The sequence below is a fragment of the Aspergillus eucalypticola genome (genome assembly GCF_003184535.1).
Source record: "Aspergillus eucalypticola CBS 122712 chromosome Unknown BO83scaffold_25, whole genome shotgun sequence".
In the NCBI taxonomy this organism is placed as follows: Eukaryota; Fungi; Ascomycota; class Eurotiomycetes; order Eurotiales; family Aspergillaceae; genus Aspergillus; species Aspergillus eucalypticola.
This window is the reverse complement of record NW_020290299.1, coordinates 495,742-516,126: the sequence shown is the minus strand read 5'-3', so window position 1 is coordinate 516,126 and position 20,385 is coordinate 495,742. Positions and strand designations below refer to the sequence as shown.

At 50.0% G+C, this 20,385-nt stretch overlaps 6 protein-coding genes across 6 annotated transcripts; 3 read left to right on the top strand and 3 right to left on the bottom strand.

Annotated features, from left to right (window-relative positions):
- Positions 1–43: 43 nt before the first annotated feature.
- On the bottom strand, positions 44–424 carry BO83DRAFT_419788 (NAD-binding semialdehyde dehydrogenase; the record flags this gene model as incomplete). The annotated part of the gene is made up of 2 exons (XM_025534896.1): positions 357–424; positions 44–316 (listed from the first exon to the last, which is right to left on the bottom strand). Coding segments are annotated over exons 1-2 (300 nt in total), but the record flags the coding sequence as incomplete, so codon positions are not given.
- Positions 425–999: 575 nt separating this feature from the next.
- BO83DRAFT_381221 (oxidoreductase, FAD-binding protein) lies at positions 1,000–3,057 on the bottom strand. Its single transcript, XM_025531942.1, has 4 exons — positions 2,637–3,057; positions 1,492–2,545; positions 1,263–1,444; positions 1,000–1,215 (listed from the first exon to the last, which is right to left on the bottom strand). The coding sequence occupies exons 1-4, from the start codon at positions 2,979–2,981 to the stop codon at positions 1,168–1,170; spliced, it is 1,629 nt and encodes a 542-aa protein (XP_025384987.1). The 5' UTR covers positions 2,982–3,057; the 3' UTR covers positions 1,000–1,167.
- A 671-nt stretch (positions 3,058–3,728) lies between these two features.
- On the top strand, positions 3,729–7,487 carry BO83DRAFT_410685 (uncharacterized protein). The gene is made up of 9 exons (XM_025534237.1): positions 3,729–3,884; positions 3,953–4,100; positions 4,151–4,245; positions 4,336–4,953; positions 5,012–5,164; positions 5,212–6,411; positions 6,469–6,594; positions 6,652–6,768; positions 6,845–7,487. The coding sequence occupies exons 1-9, from the start codon at positions 3,768–3,770 to the stop codon at positions 7,439–7,441; spliced, it is 3,171 nt and encodes a 1,056-aa protein (XP_025384986.1). The 5' UTR covers positions 3,729–3,767; the 3' UTR covers positions 7,442–7,487.
- Positions 7,488–8,441: 954 nt separating this feature from the next.
- Positions 8,442–12,838, top strand: BO83DRAFT_367515 (RNA-directed RNA polymerase (Sad-1); the record flags this gene model as incomplete). The annotated part of the gene is made up of 4 exons (XM_025529762.1): positions 8,442–8,722; positions 8,776–8,935; positions 8,997–9,468; positions 9,558–12,838. 4 exons carry the CDS (start codon positions 8,442–8,444, stop codon positions 12,791–12,793), a joined length of 4,149 nt encoding a protein of 1,382 aa, XP_025384985.1. The 3' UTR covers positions 12,794–12,838.
- Positions 12,839–13,147: 309 nt separating this feature from the next.
- BO83DRAFT_344576 (DNA-directed DNA polymerase zeta catalytic subunit REV3) lies at positions 13,148–18,352 on the bottom strand. The gene is made up of 2 exons (XM_025528724.1): positions 17,994–18,352; positions 13,148–17,935 (listed from the first exon to the last, which is right to left on the bottom strand). The coding sequence occupies exons 1-2, from the start codon at positions 18,226–18,228 to the stop codon at positions 13,152–13,154; spliced, it is 5,019 nt and encodes a 1,672-aa protein (XP_025384984.1). The 5' UTR covers positions 18,229–18,352; the 3' UTR covers positions 13,148–13,151.
- Positions 18,353–18,562: 210 nt separating this feature from the next.
- On the top strand, positions 18,563–20,103 carry slu7 (mRNA splicing protein SLU7). Its single transcript, XM_025531941.1, has one exon. The coding sequence runs from the start codon at positions 18,596–18,598 to the stop codon at positions 20,021–20,023; it is 1,428 nt and encodes a 475-aa protein (XP_025384983.1). The 5' UTR covers positions 18,563–18,595; the 3' UTR covers positions 20,024–20,103.
- Positions 20,104–20,385: the final 282 nt, after the last annotated feature.

Below are 20,385 nucleotides of genomic sequence, written 5' to 3'. Positions count from 1 at the left end.
TGATCAGCAGGTAGTATTGTCGCCTGGGCAAAGAACCACATACCAACGTCACCCGCAATGTCGCTGTTGAGTCCAGAGAAGACGAGATCGCAGTCAGCGAACTGTTCAGCCTTGCAGTCGCGAAGGACGAGTGTGCTAAGCTTCTCCGACATAGCCGTAGACTGCTTCCACCTCACGGCATCCTTGTACTGTTTGCCCGCAGAACGCTCAGACGCACCGACGGCGTGCAGCTCCAGGAAAGGGTGGTCAGCAAGCAGGAGGATAAACCGCTGGCCCACGGAGCCGGTGGCGCCAAAACACCTGGATGTTATTAGCACTGCAGCCACAGACGAATCGCCAGTGTTGTATATCCATACCGCACTTCTTCTTAGGATATGAGGCCATTTTGTTTGATATCGAGGTGGTCGCTCTGCGATTCTCGTGATCTGATAGTTGTCAATTACTCGTCTTTGACAGTCAATGAGACAACGATGGATGATTTAAACAAAAGCATTGGCATCAAAAATCTCAATTGGAACATGCTCACGGGGAGACATAGCCAACTTCCGGTTGCAGCGCCTTAACCGACGGAGCCCCGCAAGGGATGAAAGCACAGTTGTATCTCCACCATAGGCATTTTTGAAGATTGTGACACGATAGACAAACAGGTCGCTTTGCAATAGCCACAATGTGATTGAACTATGAGCAAATTAAACGAAATGCACTCACCTCTTGGACAATGATGCGGAAGTTGGAGAGGAACAAGAGTGGCGTTACCGATTAAAACTGCGATATCGCTCCGGAGCACATCTGCCCCGCTGTGACTCAGCCCTCACTAGTGACTGACTAACCACTCCGTAGCATTCTCCGCCAATTTGATTGGTCAATTGCTCCGATCTTATAGAAATGTGAATGGCATCATTCTAGGGCCTCGAACTAGACCATAAATGGATGGGGTCAATATAGTTGAAAGTGACATAGTTGCTATGAAACTAGCCATTGATATGTACAGCCTTTTGTCTGCCCTATTTACGATGCATATGCCATCCTCAGCTGAGAGAACAGATTGCGCCATCTATGCTTCGTCCTCATAATCGAAGATCTTGCCAGGGTTCAATAACCAGTGTGGATCGAGGGACTTCTTGATGGAACGCATAATTTCAATCGTGGCTGGGCCAAGCTCCTTTTTCAGTGAATTTTTCTTGCCCAATCCCACACCATGTTCACCCTGAAAACTGGTCAGTCATGCTTTCAGGTACAAGTTCAGGTTGCTGATGTCTTACAGTGCAAGAGCCTTCCATTTCCAATGCACGATCAACCATGTCGTATACAACCTTTTCTACTCGCTCCCTTTCTTCTTGAATAGTGCGGTCATATAAGATACTTGCGTGGAAGTTGCCATCTCCAATATGCCCAAGGATACTGGCAAAGATTCCCAGGTCATCGAGTTCTTTCTTGGAGATTTCTACTATAATTAGCTAAAATCCAGGTATTGGGTTTTAAAAAGCATACCAATAATGTCTGGCAATCTAGAGATCGGTACCGAAACGTCGGTTGACCACACTTCGGATCCTCGCTCTCTTAGTGCCAGCATACTCCAGAGCGATTGTTTTCGCGCAGACCATAAATCATGTGCTTCTCGCTCGTCTCTTGCAAATTCGAACGAGCTTGCGTTGTTGTTCTTTGCTAGTGCTTTAGTCAGGTTAATACTATCCGCGACCCCGGCCTTGGTGCCGGAGAACTTGAAGAATAGAGTGGGCAATTTCTTCCATGTTCTTCCAGTTCCTCCGGCGCGGTTGATGACATCCATCTGTATCTCATCAAGAATCTCCATACACTGTACTTGAATGCCTTTTCGAACAAGCTGCATGGCAGTGGATGCCGCATCACGTACAGTGGGGAAGGTCACCACACCGACACGAGTCTGCTCTGGAATTGGCGTCAATTTCAGAGTCGCTTCAGTCACAATACCAAGTGTTCCTTCAGACCCAACAAACATGCCTGTCAGGTTATACCCGGCTGAAGTTTTGCGTGGACGGCGGCGTGTTTTGATGACACGGCCATCTGCCAGCACGACAGTAAGGTTAATTACCCAATCTTTCATGGTCCCGTATCTCACGGCATTGGTTCCACTGCAGTTTGTTCCAATCATACCACCTATCATTGCAGACGGTCCAGGGTCAACGGGGAAGAAAAGGCCGCTGTCCTTAATCTTCTCATTCAGATCCATCCATTGAATAGACGGTTGAACCACAACGTCCATATCAGATTCGTGCAACTCAAGTATCTTATTCATCGTCACGAAGTCAATGGTCAATCCGCCTAGAGGGGCCGAAAAATTGGCCTCCAGACTAGAACCCCCGGAGTAGGGTATCATTGGCATTTTGTATTTGTGACAGATCTTAGCGATCTTGGAAACATCATCTGTACTCGCCGGGTAGGCAATGGCAACTGGCAGACGATCAGCGTTGACGCTGGACCATTCTGAAAACCCATGTTGTTGAAGATCGTCTTTGTCGGTGCTGATGATCTCATCGCCAAGCGTGGCTCGGAGTTCTGCAATGGCCTGTTTTTTTTAAATCGACGTTTAGCCAAGTACACATGATATACTATGTATATATATATTGAGAACACGGGAGAACTGGTTAGTATTCTACCTTCTCAAAATCCTTCGCAGATCCATACTTGGGATGCTTGCTATTCAAGGACTGGGACTGTCCGCTCGTCACAGCATATGCATAGCCGACGCCTGCAGCCAAGGCAGAGGCTAATAGGGTCCTGCCTGAAGTCCGAGAGCCTGAACGGTTGCCAGAAGGCCCAGTATTGGCACCGTTCCCCTGTCCAGCATTGCCGTCATTCTTGTCTCCTGCTTTTGAATTACTAGCCCAACGCACTGCTCCTTGAAGAGAGAAGGAATAGCGTGGCGAGAGGGCGCTGGGCCGGCTTTGAAGGGCGCGGAGATGTGCGGGGAATGCCCGAGGCACCTGGCTGAGCGGCCGCATTGTCTCACGAGAGCTCGGATCCACGGGGGGTGTGAGGAATATTGCTATGTGTAAGATCAAGGGTGTTGATTGAGCAATATATATTACATTCCAAGTCCGGTTATAAAAGACATACTAGGCCTCGAAGGCCGAGAATGGGGTCTCCGATTATCCAGTGGTAGCCCGTTATAGGAGCTTGGCCTCGGCGCGAGGGGAAACGTCATCGGGGCTAAGGATGAGACGTACAGCAGCTATCGGAAAAAGGCCGAGTAGAATGCCATAAACCTGCCTTTGCTGGATAGTGGAAATGGCCATGTCTAAGTCTAGAGGTGCGGAAAAAGTAGGTTCACCCCCCACATTGGTGAAGGCTGAGCAACGATGATTGATCCCCCACGTTTGAGGGGTTGCTGCTTATCGTTGAACGCGATCGGCCAAAACTCCGATGGTGCCTCAGGAACACAGGCAGGCTATGACTTGGCAGGAACAGGCACACATGGCTCGGATTGGACCGAAAAGGGTAGATCATCCTGCAAGAAAGCTATACCTTGTCACTCTGAAGGACAATGTGAATGCATAGTGCTCAATGGAACATTTTGATAAAGCAATCGCCGGCTATTCTTGCATCATATTCATTGTCCCCACTTGCTTATCTGCCAGGCTCCATATGGCCCGCGTCCAGCTGTTGATGGGGCAACCGGCTACATACAGAACATCAAATCTTTCCCATCGCAGTCAAAAGCCAAGCTAACGATAACCTCGTGGGGAACGGCACGCCCCATTTTATCTGTGGTCCGTATCAATTAGCTCATGGATACGCACTTCATAGATGGAGTCAGGTTAGCAGATATGCCAGATCAACAGAGTATTCGCTTGAGTCGCGAGGTGGAACGCCTCGTTACCGCCCCTTATGCACCTTCATTTCAGGTAAACTCCGCTACTCCACGCGAACATCTTAGGTCAATGCGTTATATGCTAATCCCTGGCACATTCAGGACCTATATAGCTTGACTCAATCAACAACATCACAAAGCATTCGACTGTGGGCCTCTCACAAGCCCTGTCAAATCGGGGCTCTAGTTGACGTACTCGTGGATGGTCTATCGCGCTCTCGTTTCGCGTTACCTCTACTTGGGACATTCGGTAAGCTCATTGCTTGTATTAGTTGCATTGGCTAGGCTGATCTTCGGCAGTTTCAGCACCCGCTGTTCGGGATGCTTTGCTGGAGCGACATCCATGTCTTCTCGATCAGTTCCTTCAAGGTGCTATCGGCGATGACAAGGCAGAGGTTTGTACGCCCCTTATTCAAAGAGAATTGCTAGCCACGGGTGGCTAGTAACACTGTCGAGCTATGAACTTCATGGACTGACTTCCTTAGTATGCTTTGGTGTGCACCGCCATCCTGGCGTCTCCTCTACCGCCTGACTTTATGATACCCGCACGCTTGACACAGTTTATGGAAAAGATGATACGTACAATGGGAGAAGATCCCCGTGCAGAAAACATCCTACCTCTAAACCAAATCTCTAATGGCATCAAAAGATCACCTCGGCTCCTCGAAGAGATCCCGTCCGAAGTGATGGCTAGCCTTCAGGTAGAGCTCACGAAAACGCTGCGTAACCTGAGTGACCACATGGGCAACCTTCTCTGTCTAGCAACTTTTGCACGCATGGCATCCTTAGGAGATCCGGCGACCGAGAAAGGCTGTGTGCGGTTTGTTCCGTCATGGTTGCAAAGCGTCAACCATTTCTTTGGCCCCAAGCGGGGTCTCAAAACTTTGGACCTCGTCGTCCTGCGCGTTATTCTTGCTTGCTCTGATAGCTGCAGTGACTTAACGGTAGACAAAGCAGCCGAGAGTATTCGTTTGGCCATCGAAATATGTGATAGAGTCGAGTCAGAACAGAGAGAAAGCTGGGTCAAGGCAAATGGCTCAAAGATTGCCAAACTACGGGAGAAGATCACCAGGAATGGTATTGATTCTGGAGTGCAGATGCTAGTATGTGCTGGTTCATCTCGAATCTGCGGCAATGTGGACACATGCTAATTATCGTCAGGGTGCGACATTTTTGGCATCGCTGCTCCCAGTTGCCGCATTATCAACCGATATAGCCCGAGTTGCTGTCGATGGGCTTATAAGTCGCGACAGCAAGTTCGTGCTAGGTGTGCTGACATCAGAGTATTTACCACGCCTTGTAGGGGCAAGTGTGGTAAGTAGACCCACGTTGCCATCTGGGGCTATACTAACTCAGTCAAGGCGTGTTTAGGCGTGACCGCGATACGCAGTCTGCTTGAATATATTGTGTCCACTTTAGATACTACCAGCTCGCCGAGCCTGACTCATATTCTGGTGGCCAAGTCGTTGGTCACGGGGCTGCATTCAGCATCGCTGAACTCCGCTATCTTTGCAGAACCTCTTGAACAATGTCAGCAAGTCATGTGGAAGATAATTGAAAGCTTCCCGAGGAATCACGCTTCATCATCATGCCACGGCTCTCATGAATGCGGAGCTACACGTTCGCAACTGGAAAATGAATTAATATATGACTTTTTATCCTTCTACCTTCACGCACTGCTATCACAGACCACAACTCAGGACACGATAGCTGGTAATGCCACCCTGCAGATGTTTCTGGCTCAAAACAAGCAGCTACTGCACAGCCAAAAGTGCTCGTTCTCAGAAGCAGAATCATCTCGTGCCGCCAAAACCTATACGACACTCAACGTCCGTGAGGATGTTTCCGTGCCTAGTTCGCGGTCTGACTGGAGGAGCTCTATGTCAGAAACACTCATGCTTAATGCGCGCGTGTCGAATGACAGCCTTATGCGTAAGATGGAGGAGGTGTGCTATGATCTCGAACAACGATGTGATGATGTCGAAGCCCCACTGCGGGCGATGGAGCAAGAGCGGAACGCGATTTCAGCCGAGGCGCAGCAGCTAAGGGAACAGAACGGCGCATTGGAGCTGCAATTTCAACAAGCATCCGACACAATTGGCGGGCTTCGGCTGGAGATCTCTCGCTTAGAGACCCATGCGGAAGCTGCATCTATCCGTGCTGAAGAATTGTCGGCAACTCTCGACGCAGCTCGAAGAGATCTTGAAGACCAGAGGCGCGAGTTTCAAGATACTATGGCAAGCGAGGTAGAGAAGGCCCGAACTAGGGAGTTGGACTTGGTCGCATCTATTACTGAAAGAGATGATCAGCTGGAATCGTTGCAGGATGAAATGATAGCCCAAAAGGCCGAGAACACGAACCTGCAGAACGCTCTAGATGAAGCCTATAAAGAGAAATCCTCCCTGATTAAAACGAATGACTCCCTCAACCAGGATTTGGCGGGACTTGAAGAGAAGCTCCGACAATGTGAACTGCTTCTAGTTCAAAAGGACGAAGATAAAGAGCAGATTCTATCCGAGAAGGCAGACACTGAGAGGGGAATGGGATTCCTTCGCATTCAGGTAGGGTTACTAATATTCCAATGGCAGGAATTAAGAGATGCTAATGGGGTTATGCAGCTTGAGGAAGAGAGAATGAAATCCCACGAGTTGGCGTCCACGATCGAGAAAACCGAAAGGGGCCTTCAAGTAGAACAAGAAACTGTCCGAGATTATGAGGCTCAACTTTCGGCGGCAAGTACAAAAGTACAATCAATGTATTGGTTATTTACGGCAGTCCGGATTTCTAACGCACATCAATAGTACGAGACCCAAAAGGAAGAATTATTCTCGCTGCGTATGGCCATGCAGGCAGCCGCATCCGACGCCACTAAGGAGCTGCAAACGAAGGATAAGCGGATACACCACCTAGAAAAGAAGGTAGGACAATAAGCAGCCAGAAACAGCAACTTCTCTTTATCTGTGTGCTTGGGCATTCACTAATCTGTCATAATAGGTACAACAACTACGAAATGAGCGAGCCGCAAAAGCCCGGGAATTTTCTGAAGCCCAGCAACATATCGGACGCCTTATGAATGTTATGGGGATCCGAGTTGAGACTGACGGGACGAGGCCCCCGAGCAAACAGACGAGGAGGTCTAGTGCAAGGCCCTCCCCAACAACCATGACACAGCAAACGCAACCGGCGGAGGGCGAGCTCCAAACCCAGCCTGAGAACTCACAGGTGGAACCATTTGAAGATAGCCTGTCGTCTCCTCCTTGCCGGAGCCCGAAAAGGACTATGGATAATGCATTTCCTCCGGCTGATCTATTATCGCAGCAAATGAGGGTCGGCAGGAAGTCTAAAAATGTAACACCCCAGCACAGGCGAACACCCCTCGAAGATGCCGACCTAAATAGCCAGCCGTGCGCACAGCGAAGTCCGGCGTCACAACGCAGCGAATGTGGCACTTCCGACCAAGTTCGGACTCGCGCCAGCTTGGAAGAGAACCAACTTCAGCAAATAGACCTGGACATGGATCTGGAGTTTTCGAAAGACTTTCTCTTCACAAGCACGTCCTTGTCCGCGGCCAATGATCCGACACAGCAGTAGTATGAGGCTTACATGAATAATGATTTTTGTATATACGTTAGTTGGTATGATAGCCTAGGCTATCGTTGACGCGCCCTTCATTAGATCCGTCCGGTTCTGAAGTACCTAGATTGAGGGCTGGACCCAGTACTAATGAACACTGTCCAAAGCATCATCCGTATTCATCAACGCCACATTGAACTCTCAGTCTGTAGCCCCCGGCCAGGTTGCTCTGTGGCGGCGTATCTGAAGAGTAGATGGGCCATAGCCAAACGCCCGGAGGCTCCACTCAATGGTGTCATTGGGAGAATTCATCTCGCCTGTGAGAATCTGCAAGTGCTGTGACTTACCTTGTCTCATTCACTTTTCGGCTCTAACCTTGAGTTTGGTTGGTTATCACAGGAAGTTTCCGACTGTTTGAGCCACATGGCTGAGACATCATAAACACTGAGAATGAGCTAGAAAAAGCCCCAGGCTGCCTCTGTAATTCTCACTGCTGCTTTACCTTGACTTCCCCGGCCCTCAAATTAGTGTAATGTGCACTCAGATCTAGTTCTTGTCCGCAATACCAACCACAGAGCTCTCCTCGGTACCTGCTCCTTCAGTTCACTAATACCTCCAGTCAAGGTCATAGTCTCAGACAAACGAAAGCAAGTGGGTAAAAGAGCATAGTGGACAAGGGAAGCTGATGGAGGTACATCCAGAAGATGACCCCGAAGGTCTCTCCCCGGACAGCGGGAGGGAGCTTCACTCGAGAGCCAATTCTCCCTATGTCTCTCTCTTTCTTTCTCCGTCTTCTCTCTCTTCCCCCCGGCCTCTTCCTCACTTCACTGCCAACTCGCCTTCTTCCTCAGCTCACTTTCCCCTCCCTTCACCCCCAAATTCCTCTTGCTCTTCATTCTCTCCTTCTCTCTTATCATCATCTTCACCCCCACGTCCCCCTCTACCTCCAATGTCTTCTTCTGCTCCCTTCCTCTCACACACCTCATCCGCCTCCAAGTCTGCTCAACCTGCAGCGGCCATGCCCCATCGAGGCAAGCAACAGCATACGAAGGGGCAGGGTTCCTACTGGCGGGGGCAAGGGAGGCAGCCGAGGGGGCAACAACGTCTATACAACACATTACCTCCTCCAGCTCCATGGAGATCGTGGGCTAGTGTTGCAATAAAACTTACTGGGCTGCCTCCCAAAGTCACTGCCCGTACTATCTGGCACGCATTCAAAAGCGAAGGCACGATCTTTTCGATCGATATCTATGAAGACCATCATGGCCAGTTGGAGTCGAGGGGGAAAGTTCGCTTCAAGTTGGTCCCTCGTTCAGGTCATGAATCCTCGGATATCACTAATTATTCACCAGACCGCCACCCCGTTCCGATTTTTGGAAAAATGGTTCATACAGCATCAAGCTTTCAAGCGGACAAGAAGTACGCATTTTTGTTGCTCTCGAAGAGCCCAGGCCTTCAGAGCTTGAGATTCCAAGCCCAGTGCGTCCCAACGTCCGCTATCCGGCTGAGCTCGTAAATATCCCCAACTGCAAATACAAAAATCAACTCTCATCTGATGTTCCTTTTCTCTCAGACAATCCCAATCTCCTCACTTGATATCGGAGTTATGCTTAACGAAACAACACTTCTACCAATGCGGACGATCGAAGCCGGTCCCCTCGGGAAACCCTTCCTGCTACTCAATCTGAAAATTAAAGAACTTCACGTCTTCTTCCAGCTTCAGATACTCAGCTCTAATAGTAAAGCAACCCCAACCTCTTCTCCCGATACCTGGTACACATATCGCCTTAGGATCCCCCTAAGACAGCTAGGCAAGATCTTTCAGTCACGCAATATCACAACTGGGGTGGTATCGCACTTGACCGTGCTCGAATCCCCTCCCATGTATCACCGCCGAATCAGCGATATAAGTGCTACATTCCATGAGCCGGGAAGCTGGAGGGACTCAGACTGCTGGTACCGCCAGACACATATTGTCCACAACCCTCTCAACTTGTCTACGCTCCCAGTTAGCCTACCAAGGCAAAAACCTATCATAGACATTGGTATTCCCTCATTTTCTGCATCAACTGTTATCGCTAGTTGTCTCTATTATTTCTATCTTTCCACTGGCTAATCTCACGATTTCCCGCAGGTCGATGGAATGCCTTCAGAATCAGTTATCCTCTAGATTGCCAGAAGGAACTCTTCACTCAGCTTTGTGCAATTCTCCAGGATTATAATGTCTCTATTGAGGAGACTGACCGCTTTATCAAATGGGATGATAGACAAGAGAGGATGCCGCCAGTGTGGAAGTGGATCGATCTATCCGATGCCTCCAGTTTGTCAACGTCGTCATTGAATGACCTGATTGACTCTGATTATGTCCCTCTGCCCTTCGAAGTTCGGTATCAGCTTGAAGTTTGCATTTCCAATGGCTACCTTTCCGAATTCACCATGACGCATGAGTTCGCCGCCAAACTAGCTGAGCTCGGGGAAGCAAAGGCAAGAAAGCTTCTGGAGAATGTAGCGAGTCAAAAACAGCAGTATTTAGACCCGATGAAGATATTTGATCTTCCATTTATCAGAGGGGTCAGAGCCACCAAGGTGAAGATACCTCCTTACTGCTGTCATATGCGATCCGCTACAATCACGCCCAGCACCGTATACTACAATCTACCATCAGTGGACATCTCGAACAGGATTATTAGACGCTACATGGAGCATGCAGATCGCTTTCTCCGAGTTCGATTTACGGATGAGAAGCTTTATGGTCGCATTCATGCTAGAAGCGATAATTCCAATGATGAGATATTCACCCGCATCAAGCGAGCACTGGCAAATGGCATTATCATTGGTGACCGACGTTACGAATTCCTTGCTTTTGGGAACTCCCAGTTTCGCGAGCATGGGGCTTACTTCTTTGCTCCATTGCCTGACCTTACAGCAGCCAATATCCGTGCTTGGATGGGTCATTTTAGCGACATCCGAAATGTGGCCAAGTACGCAGCACGACTAGGCCAATGTTTCTCAACAACTCGAGCAGTAGCTGGTTGCCCGGTACAAATACGCAATATTCCTGATGTGGAAAGAAATGGCTACACTTTCTCTGATGGAGTCGGAAAGATCTCGAGGTTTCTTGCACAAATGGCAATGACTGAGCTCAAGATAAAAACGCCAACAAGCGAGCCTCCATCAGCCTTTCAGTTCCGTCTTGGGGGCTGCAAGGGTATGCTTGCTGTTTCTTCCGATGCCCAGCCTCAAGAGATTCATATTCGAGAGAGCCAGAATAAATTTCCGACCGTTCATAACGGCTTGGAGATCATCCGATGGTCTCAGTACTCAATGGCTACACTGAACCGCCAGCTGATACTTGTCATGTCCACCCTCGGGATTCCTGACGAGGTATTTCACGCTAAACTCAAGTCCATGCTGCGTGCTCTTGATGAGGCCATGGAAAGTGACTCCCGAGCAATCGAGGTACTCAAGAAGTACGTTGATCCGAATCAGACGACTCTTACCGTCAGTCAAATGGTATCTGATGGTTTCCGGCGATCTAAGGAGCCATTCTTCACATCTATCCTAGCCCTTTGGCGGACCTGGCATATCAAGTACCTGAAAGAGAAGGCGAAAATTGTCATTGACAATGGCACAAATTTACTAGGCGTCATGGATGAGACGGGGATCCTCAAGGGCTACTTTTATGATAATATACCAAAGGAGGACGCTTCTCTCGAGCAAAAGCTAGCAGCATTGCCAGAGATCTTTCTTCAGGTCCCTCGTACAAGTGGCTCTGAGGGAGGTACACAATACGAAGTCATTGAAGGGCTCTGTATACTGGCACGCAATCCCTCTCTTCATCCAGGTGACATTCGTGTGGTCCGGGCAGTCAACGTGCCTGAGCTGCACAGCCTCCGTGATGTGGTCGTCTTACCGCAAACCGGCGATCGGGACATCGCCAGCATGTGTTCCGGTGGAGACCTTGATGGTGATGACTACCTGGTTATTTGGGATCAAGACTTGATTCACAAGGACTGGTTCTTAGACCCAATGCGCTACACCAGCAACAAGGCACAGGATCTAGACCACGATGTCACAGTCGATGAAGTTACCTCTTTCTTTGTCATGTACATGAAAAATGACAGTCTTCCAACAATCGCTCACGCCCACGTTGCCTGGGCAGATCAGCTTGAGGATGGTGTTAACGAAGAAAAGTGTATCCGACTTGCTCAGCTCCATTCCGATGCCGTGGACTACAACAAGACAGGAAGACCCGCTATCATGACCCGCAACCTTCAGCCACGAAGGTGGCCTCATTTTATGGAGAAGCCTAAGCCAAAAGACCAGATCTATTGCTCCAGGAAGATTCTCGGTCAGCTCTATGACGCTGTGGAGAGGGTGGACTTCGTGCCAAGCTTGGAGATGCCCTTTGACGAGCGAATCCTTAACTGTTCAATCGAAGTCAGTGAAGACCTCTATACATTCGCTAAGAATCTCAAGAACGAATACGACACAGCCATGCGGCGAATCATGGCACAGCACGAGATCAAGACCGAGTTCGAAATTTGGTCAACTTTTATTCTAAACCATTCACACATAAGCAAGGACTACAAATTCCACGAAGAAATCGGTGCAATATCAGCCGCGCACCGCGAAACCTTCAGAAAGCAATGCTACAACAAGGTGGACGGTAGAACATTCGAGCTACTGGCACCACTAGCAGTCGCTATGTACCGTGTCACGCATGAAGAAATGACCCAGGCGCTTAAGAAACATCGCGAAAATTCTCCACCGCATGTAACTCCCAAGATGAATCAACTACCTCTGATCAGCTTCCCCTGGATTCTTCCCCATATACTGGGTAGAGTTGCCCGTGGTCTTTACGATGTTTATCAGCCTCCAGCACTCCAATCCGATCCTGTGGAGCTTGGCCCGACCAAAGTCCCGTCGACTGCAGCTAAACCTGATACCCTGTACGAAGACCCGTTCGGTCTATTCACAGACGAAGAACGCGCAGCCAACTCATCACACACTCAGTCAATCCCAACTGCGGGCCCTTCCACTAGCCACGCAGGCGCGAAGAGCAGCGAGAGCATCATCGATCAACTGCTTGATTTCGGCATTTCGGACGTACCCACTTTATCGCCTTCTCTACCATCCGCGTCTTCAAGCACCCCCAGTAGGGAACAGATCTCCTTGTTAGACATCGATGACAACGTAGCAATTCCTGAAATGCCTGAAATGCCCAGACCGGTCATTGCAAGCCCTTCAGCAACACCACTCGTGGAGGAACTCATCGAGGGAGATGACGAATGCGAGGAGATCATCGAGGAGGAAGACGATGTTGAGCCTACTGCTCTTGATAAACTCAATGAGCTGCTTGGGCTTTGAGACAGGTCTTTTTTCGTTTGAATATACTACATCCTGCCGTTCTTGATTGCTTCGATCTGTGACGCTTGTTCCGCAAATTGAACTATCTTGCTTCACCTACGTGCGTCATTATTAGATTGTAACTATCAAATCAGACATGCACAAATTGATCATCCATCATAATCCATCTGAACATTAAGTACTATATTCCTAACCCCTCCGTTAAATAGTATACATATTTGTGGTAACCATACATCACCCAACCCATCCCTCACAGCCCAACCTGATTTATATAATAAACGCCTATCCCATTGAACCAACCTCTAACCCCATTCCAAGCAATCAAAAACCAAATTACCCCACCCCCCAATAAACCAACCTACCACTCCAACTCCTTCTCACACCTATCCCTCAACAACCCCACCACCGGATCCAGCACCGCCTTGGTATACCTCCAATTCGCCTCATCCCTCGTCCTGGAATAGAAAACCGGACAATCCTTACTATCACACTTCACCTCATCCCCAAACGTCACTCCCATACAAGACCTACAAATCCGTTGCAAATCCACAACCCTCTTCTCCGCCGCCCTCTGTCTCGAAACAAGCTCAAACATCGCAAGATGCGGCTGTCTTGAACAGTTCCCGCAGAGCGGGGTATCAGTATCCCGCAGCTTAGTCCTACATACAATGCACGTCGACGCTCTCATATACGACTCGAGGGTTCTCCGTCCACCACCACCACCACCACCAGGACCACGAAACATTGCTCCCTCGACGCGCCGCACGCGCTGCACTTTCGGCATCTCATCGTACCATTGGCGGACGTTTGCGCCGACGAGGTTAAAGATCCTCTCGAGGGGTGGGATGAGGTTCTTCGTGATGTAGTAGTCTGCGTCTAGGTCGAGGTGGGGATCATGCAGGAGGGTTTCTGGCGGGACGCAGCGGTCGATGAGCCTTGCGCCGGGGGCGCCAGTGACGACAACGTACGGGACGCGTTCGCCGTATTGGGGTTCGGAGCGTGGGTCGGCGATCATTTTCTTCGTGCTGATTAGGGCGCCTGGTGGTGGGAGGCCTCTGTCGCTGTAGGTGCCTAGACGGACTTCTTTTGCGAAGCAGAAGTCCTGGATGGAGACGCGACCTTGCATGATCTTGGTGCATTGGGATTGGAAGTAGCGTTTGACTTGGGAGAGGTCGGCGGTGCGGAAGAGGAGTTTCAGGGCTTTTTCTTCGATTTTTTGTTCGGCGGGTGTGCCGTCCCGACGGACGGTTTCAATCCCCTTCGCGTCGAATTCGGGTTCTTTTTGATCCCGGTGTTCGTATTTGAAGCCGACGTAGCGTTTTTTGGCGAGGAGGACGCAGGGGTGGTAGACTTTTTCGAATTTGAGTTTCACAGGGTGGGGGTTTATGGATGTGACGGCTTTGGCGATTTCTTCGCCGATGGTGAAGGCTTCGTCGCGGGTTCGGCCTTTGAGGTAGACGAAGAGACTATCGGTGTCGCCGTAGACTACTTCGGCGCCCCAGCGTTCGACCGAGTGGATGAAGGCGATGGCTTTTTCGAGGGTTTCACGGCCGGATTGCACAATGCTGTCGGCGATTTCGGAGCAGGGCATGCGGCCCGAGAATGAGGCGGACGTGTAGCCGTAGGTGACGTTGGCAATTAATTTCAGGGCTAGTTGTCGGTTGTTGAGGAGGCGCTGGAGCGCTTTGTCGTCTTTGTCGAGTTTCATGCCGTTTTTGACCATTACTCGTGTTTCGAGGATCTCGGCGAGCATGCGTGCGAGAAGGGATTTGCGCACTTCCGGTTTTGCGTAGATCATGCCGTTGGGGGCAATGTTGATCTTGTCTTGTAGTAGCTCTAGTATTCGGGGCTGGCGCTTGTAGTCCGTGAATCCCATCTTGTTTCGGCCCCGCCATTGGTGTGCTCGCCCCAGGAATGTCGAGTAGCAGTAGTTGTAGGCGATCATGATGCTGGGGTATAGGGACTGGAAGTCTAGTACCACAAGAGGGCTGGTGTAGAAGTCGCTTTGGGGTTCCATCACCAGTGGGAGACATTCAAGAGCATTTTGTTGACCGACTTGTTTCCTGCTCGGCGAGACGAGTATAAAGTTCTCCGGTTTCGCAATGCGAAACATGAGAGATTCAACCTTGAATTGAGAGCCACGAGAGAATACTGAGAAGAAGTCGATTCCAAGTAGCCTGGCCTGCTCGCTAGTTCTGGGGATCAATTCGTTTGACTCTAGGATCTCGAGATCCATTTGCACGCGAGAGACGAAGTATTCGACTACTTTCAGTATGTTGCGAGGCTTCCCGCTGCGATACCAGTCCGTGAGGTCCTGAAACGAGTAGTGCGGGACACGGCGGTGAAGCAGGTGAAAGGCAACATTTTCCTGTGTATACTGCAGCAGGTTCAGCTCGCCTCTCATGGCTCGCCAGATGTTGATCATGTGCCGTCCAGTGACTCGAATAGAAGAGGTGTGGTTGAAGCCCCATCGGTCAGCATCCTTGCCAAATCTCCCATGGGCTTGCGACTTCACTCTGGACAGCTCATCGCAGATGTCAAAGTCATATTTCTTCCTTGCTCGCTCGATCAAGTAGCCCCAAGAGCTGTTGTGTACCTCGTAGCCAGTGATGATATCGGGGTCATGCCAGCGAACAATGTCTACCATACGATTGATTAAGTCTAGTTCGCTGGTTTCATGTTCCCAGTCGATTCTCAAGGCTTTGGATGCTTTAGTATCTGGCCTGTCGTCTTCCGATTGAGATATCATGCCAACATGAACCCCTGGCACCGTACCGTTGGCATCAAGGTCCTCATCTTCCGACTGCAGGCACCAGAACACACATGTGATCTCATCCTCTTCTGGGTTCGGCGACAGCACACCTCGGGTGTTCACATGCACCTCCAGGCTCATGATGCTCATATACTGTGTCTGGTGCTCGACACTGGTGGATTTTCCTCTTTGTGAATATTTGAAGCCATAGCCATTCTTCTGGGTAGGGCCCTCGATCTGTGACAAGACATTCGCCTTCATTTGCACCTGCTTGGGTGTTTGGGGTTGAGCGGCATCTGCCTTCTCCTCAGCTTGACACTTTTCGAACCATTCGATAACTTCTGAGCGGCTTGGAGGAACAGGGCCAAACTCCCAGAACCTAGAGGTAGAGAACTCCCGCAGCTGCTGGTCAACCACCTCTTGTTCATTCTTGTCTCTCGGTGGAGTATATTCCCCTAGCATAGCCATAGACCGCCCTGACGGATCGAAGTCGGGGAGGTAGTGTATACCATTACCTTCTAAGCGGAATTCCCTACCTGCGTAATCCCTCGCACGGTCAGGCACATCACTTTCATCACTGTAGTGCGCTTTCTGATAAATAACGGACGGATAATCATAGCAATGAGGTGTCGAAGCGACCTCACTAGTACTGGGAGAGAGATTTCGCAAGAAGCAAATGCGAGCATTCATAGGCACATTAAAGGCAGCATAGAATCCTGACGCTATTTCCAAAATCTGCGGATCTATGCCAGCATCAGGACTTGTTACAGTGACTGATGACTGCGGTTGTGATGAGCTGTTCTCCGCTCTGATGTCTTTCGAAATAACTTCTGGCCCAGAACTGGACAAATCTTTTTCTAGTTCTCTAAGTTCCTTGGAAGAAGGCGCACCGTCCTGGCTGAAGCGCAAGATTGTCATAGGATCATTAGGGTCTTTGACAACCGGAAAGTTGAGCCTTCCACTCTGTTCAGGCCTCTTAGAGCGGACAGTTGACTGAGATAGCTTTTTTTGTGAGGATTTTCCCCTTACAACTGCATCTGCATCCGACGTGTTGGCGGTATCTTCGATTTTGGGGGTTGTACTGTTGACTTGAACTTCAGCTATCCGAGACTTCCGCGGCCTATCTAACATCTGCGATGGGGTGTCATCGAAGAATCTTTTCCGTTTGCGCATATTATTATGGCTGGGCTCTCGGCTTTCGGTTCGTCCGACCATTTCATCCGAACCTGCTTTTCGCGTCGCACTCATTTCGTAGGCATTTAGATCATCAACAGAGTACTCAGGTTCGTCTTGTACTAGGTCAAGGATATCTCCGGCCTGATTTTCATCCAAGGCACTTGCAGCTTCCCGGTCATTGTCTTCTCCGGGTAATACGTCGAAATTATCATCGTCGAAAAGGTATTCATCATCCAAGGCCGCAGGCCAAGCTGCGCTCTCATCAACGTTTACTTCTGCGTTCGCCGCCGTATCAGGCTCGACAGGTTGTTGTTGATACTTATCAAAATCGTTCTTGTCCGGATAGAAATCCTCGACACTCTGCATCGCAGTCTTTACATCCTGGGCGAATGGCTTCTGCGAAAGTAAGTCATCGAATGTTACATCGCCGCCACCATTCTCCTGCTTCTCCTCATTGACGGTCTGCGCAGCCATTTCACGATACTCTTCTTCGTGGATCCAGCCACCTCGAGAAGTATCTCTTGGGTTAACGGACAAAGAGACTAATTCGTTGGGATCGAATGGGCTACTGCCCGGTTCGAGCCCCAGACGCTTCCTCCGTCTGCGTGTCTCATCCTGCCACAAACCTGCCATACTCGGAACAAGTCGTTCATCAGAAGTCATTTGCTTGAAGAGTTCAGTAAAATCCTGATGGATGGGTCTTTCGCTAATTTCTGAGCGGTTTAGAATATCCTGAACGCAAATATCGACCTCTAGGGGACAATGGCTTTGCTTTGGAAAAAGAGAGTCGTCTAACAGGTCGTCGGGTTGTACGGATCGGTCGTGCCAGCGATGGGATAGATCAGTAAGTTCAAAGTATTCTGGGACGGGACTGCGGAATTTGACTTTGCTACACTTCAGATAGGCACATCCGTACAAACTGTAGTCACACATCCACTGCGGAACGAACTGCAAATGACTTTCGTATGGTTGTAGAGGACGCTTAAGGACAGCGCCCTGAAGTAGCAAGTCCGCTAGCCTGGTCATATAAACGGGGTTCATGAGATAGATTTTGAAGTAGAACTTATAGCCCACATGGTACCCATAGAAGGGAACACCCTTCACCAGAGTGATGTGCGCGACGAAGGGTATCTTCTTGGCATTTTCGTTGCGATTGTAGCTTACTGCCAGAGCATGATCGATCGAGAGACGGAGACTCCTAATGGCGGAGCTCACTATAGATGGCTTAGCTGCATGAACATACCATATTGTTACACCTCTTATCAGACCAACCTTTCTCTGTCTCCAGATCACCATCATACTCGACATACAAATAAGGAAAGGCGCCATGCACATGGACGCACACCTTCTGGCCAGTCTCCGTGGCCCCAAAGATCCTAATTACGGGGACTTTCGATCTATCATTTTTCCCAGCCGCACCATCCCTGTAAGGCAGAGGAGGGTCGAGTTCTGACGGAGTTGCCTGGTAGTGGTCCACGCAGTTAAGGCGCACTTGGAAGGGCTCCATAGCTTGATTTCAGGACAGCTGAAGCTGTCAGCGACCGAACGCGCGAGGAATTCCGAGTCGCGTCATATCAATAAATTAGGTACCGACAACATCACCCACTGCTTCGCCGTCCAACTCTCTTTTGTGACTGCGACGTGTAGGAAGTTGTGGTTGAGTTTACGCGACTGGGTGGCGCGGGTATTACGCCAGGTCACGTGAGTGATACAGAACCGTCGCCGACTCCCATCAACGCGGAGATAGAATCAAGAACCCGACATTCACACACATCTGCTGGTTTTTCCAGAGAAACTTGAGTCCTTTGGCGGCGCTATAGCTCTTTCTCCCTTCCCCTATACTTTGCGCCTTCTGTTCCCTGCCATCCGCCATCATGTCTAAAAAACCCGCCGATGTGGCGTCGAAAGAGCGCAACGAGTACATTCCGTCTTTCATCTCGAAAAAGCCGTTCTATATCGACGACGACTCTCAAGCGAATGACTACCTAGAGCATCAACGTCTGCAAAAGTCGACAGCAGACCAGTCAAAATGGTACGATCGTGGCAAGCGTGCTGGTCCCGCGGCCACCAAGTACCGGAAAGGCGCCTGTGAGAACTGCGGCGCCATGACCCACAAGACGAAAGAGTGTTTGAGTCGCCCTCGAAAGCATGGTGCCAAATGGACCGGTAAAGATATTCAGGCGGATGAAGTCATACAAGACGTCAACATGGGGTGGGATGCGAAGAGAGATCGGTGGAACGGCTACGATCCGAGCGAATATCGACAAGTGGTGGAGGAGTACGAGGAACTTGAAAAATTGAAACGAGTCACGAAACAGGATGGCGAAAATGAGGGCAAGGATGGCGAGGCCGATGACGATGAAGATGCGCCTCAGGAGGAAGCCCGCTACGCTGAGGAGTCCGACATGGGAAGACAACAGAGCACCGCCACTCGCAACCTCCGTATCCGAGAAGACACGGCAAAGTATCTGCTGAACCTGGACCTTGATTCGGCCAAGTACGACCCGAAGACACGACGGATGGTTGATATGGGCGCTCAGGATGATCAGGCAGCAGCACTTGTTGCCGAAGAGAACTTTGTCCGCGCTTCAGGTGATGCTGCTGAATTTGAGAAGGCGCAAAGATATGCCTGGGAATCACAAGAACGTGGTGCACAGAAGGTCCACTTGCAGGCGAACCCGACAGCTGGAGAGGTCATGCGGAAGAAGGAGGAGGCAGAGTCCGTCGCGAAACGTGAAGCTCAACGGAAGGCTCTTCTGGATAAGTATGGTGGTCAAGAGCACCTCGACCCCACACCGTTGCGGGATACAATGGTTGTTGAGAACGAGAGGTTCGTCGAATATGACGAGACGGGTGCGATCAAGGGAGCACCAAAGAAGGCGGCCAAATCGAAGTATGCTGAAGACATCTTCACCAACAACCATACATGCGTCTGGGGAAGTTGGTGGCACAACTTTGAGTGGGGATATGCCTGTTGCTTTTCCACCGTCAAAAACAGCTATTGTACTGGTGAAGATGGGAAGCGCGCATTCCAGGAAGCAGACCAGCTGCTGATGCTGTCTGAGAACGGGGCCGATGGTGACGAGCCATCCGCTGGGCATGAAGATAACGACGCGCATGAAGCTGTTGATGACGCTCAACCCTCGGAACAACAGGAGACATCCAACTCTAATACGAAGAAGAGAACGCTCATGGAGGTGCAGTCTGGAATTACCGAGGAAGAAATTGAATCATACAAGCGAAGCCGGCTTGCGGCCGACGATCCTATGGCCGCATTCATCGGCAAAGACGACCTTGTATAGCGCTCCTATAACATTTCATAGTATGTCACATCTGCTATATAGGCGCCTAGTATTTACCATAGATACCCATTCAAACTGTGCATATTCCTGAATTTTCTTTTGTAACTATAGACTTGTCAATATAGTCCCAATATCGGTATAGAATCTTCATCACTATCTGGACTAAGTACGGAGTAAGTAGGTAGGTGCATAGATAGCCTTATTGCTCCCGGGCCGCGATGCCCTAGTCCCCTATTAGCCTAGCGCAATGGAGCAGTAAAGTGGATCCCGCCGGAGCAAACAGAATTACTCTTCGCAGTTATGAGGTCATGTGACAGACTCACCCTTGAGGCTGTCGGCGAATCACGGGACCAGGGCACAAG

Bases quoted from the DNA above. Each gene is read 5' to 3' on its own strand.
- BO83DRAFT_381221 (XM_025531942.1), bottom strand. From the start codon at position 2,981: ATGCGGCCGCTCAGCCAGGTGCCTCGGGCATTCCCCGCACATCTCCGC. The intron at 1,445-1,491 runs GTATGCTTTTTA...TAATTATAGTAG, and splicing joins TAGATTGCCAGACATTATTG to AAATCTCCAAGAAAGAACTC. The intron at 1,216-1,262 runs GTAAGACATCAG...CATGACTGACCA, and splicing joins AAATGGAAGGCTCTTGCACT to GTTTTCAGGGTGAACATGGT.
- BO83DRAFT_410685 (XM_025534237.1), top strand. From the start codon at position 3,768: ATGGATACGCACTTCATAGATGGAGTCAGGTTAGCAGATATGCCAGAT. The intron at 4,246-4,335 runs GTTTGTACGCCC...TGACTTCCTTAG, and splicing joins TCGGCGATGACAAGGCAGAG to TATGCTTTGGTGTGCACCGC. The intron at 6,769-6,844 runs GTAGGACAATAA...CTGTCATAATAG, and splicing joins TACACCACCTAGAAAAGAAG to GTACAACAACTACGAAATGA.
- BO83DRAFT_344576 (XM_025528724.1), bottom strand. From the start codon at position 18,228: ATGGAGCCCTTCCAAGTGCGCCTTAACTGCGTGGACCACTACCAGGCA. The intron at 17,936-17,993 runs GTTGGTCTGATA...AGCCATCTATAG, and splicing joins TGATCTGGAGACAGAGAAAG to TGAGCTCCGCCATTAGGAGT.
- slu7 (XM_025531941.1), top strand. From the start codon at position 18,596: ATGTCTAAAAAACCCGCCGATGTGGCGTCGAAAGAGCGCAACGAGTAC.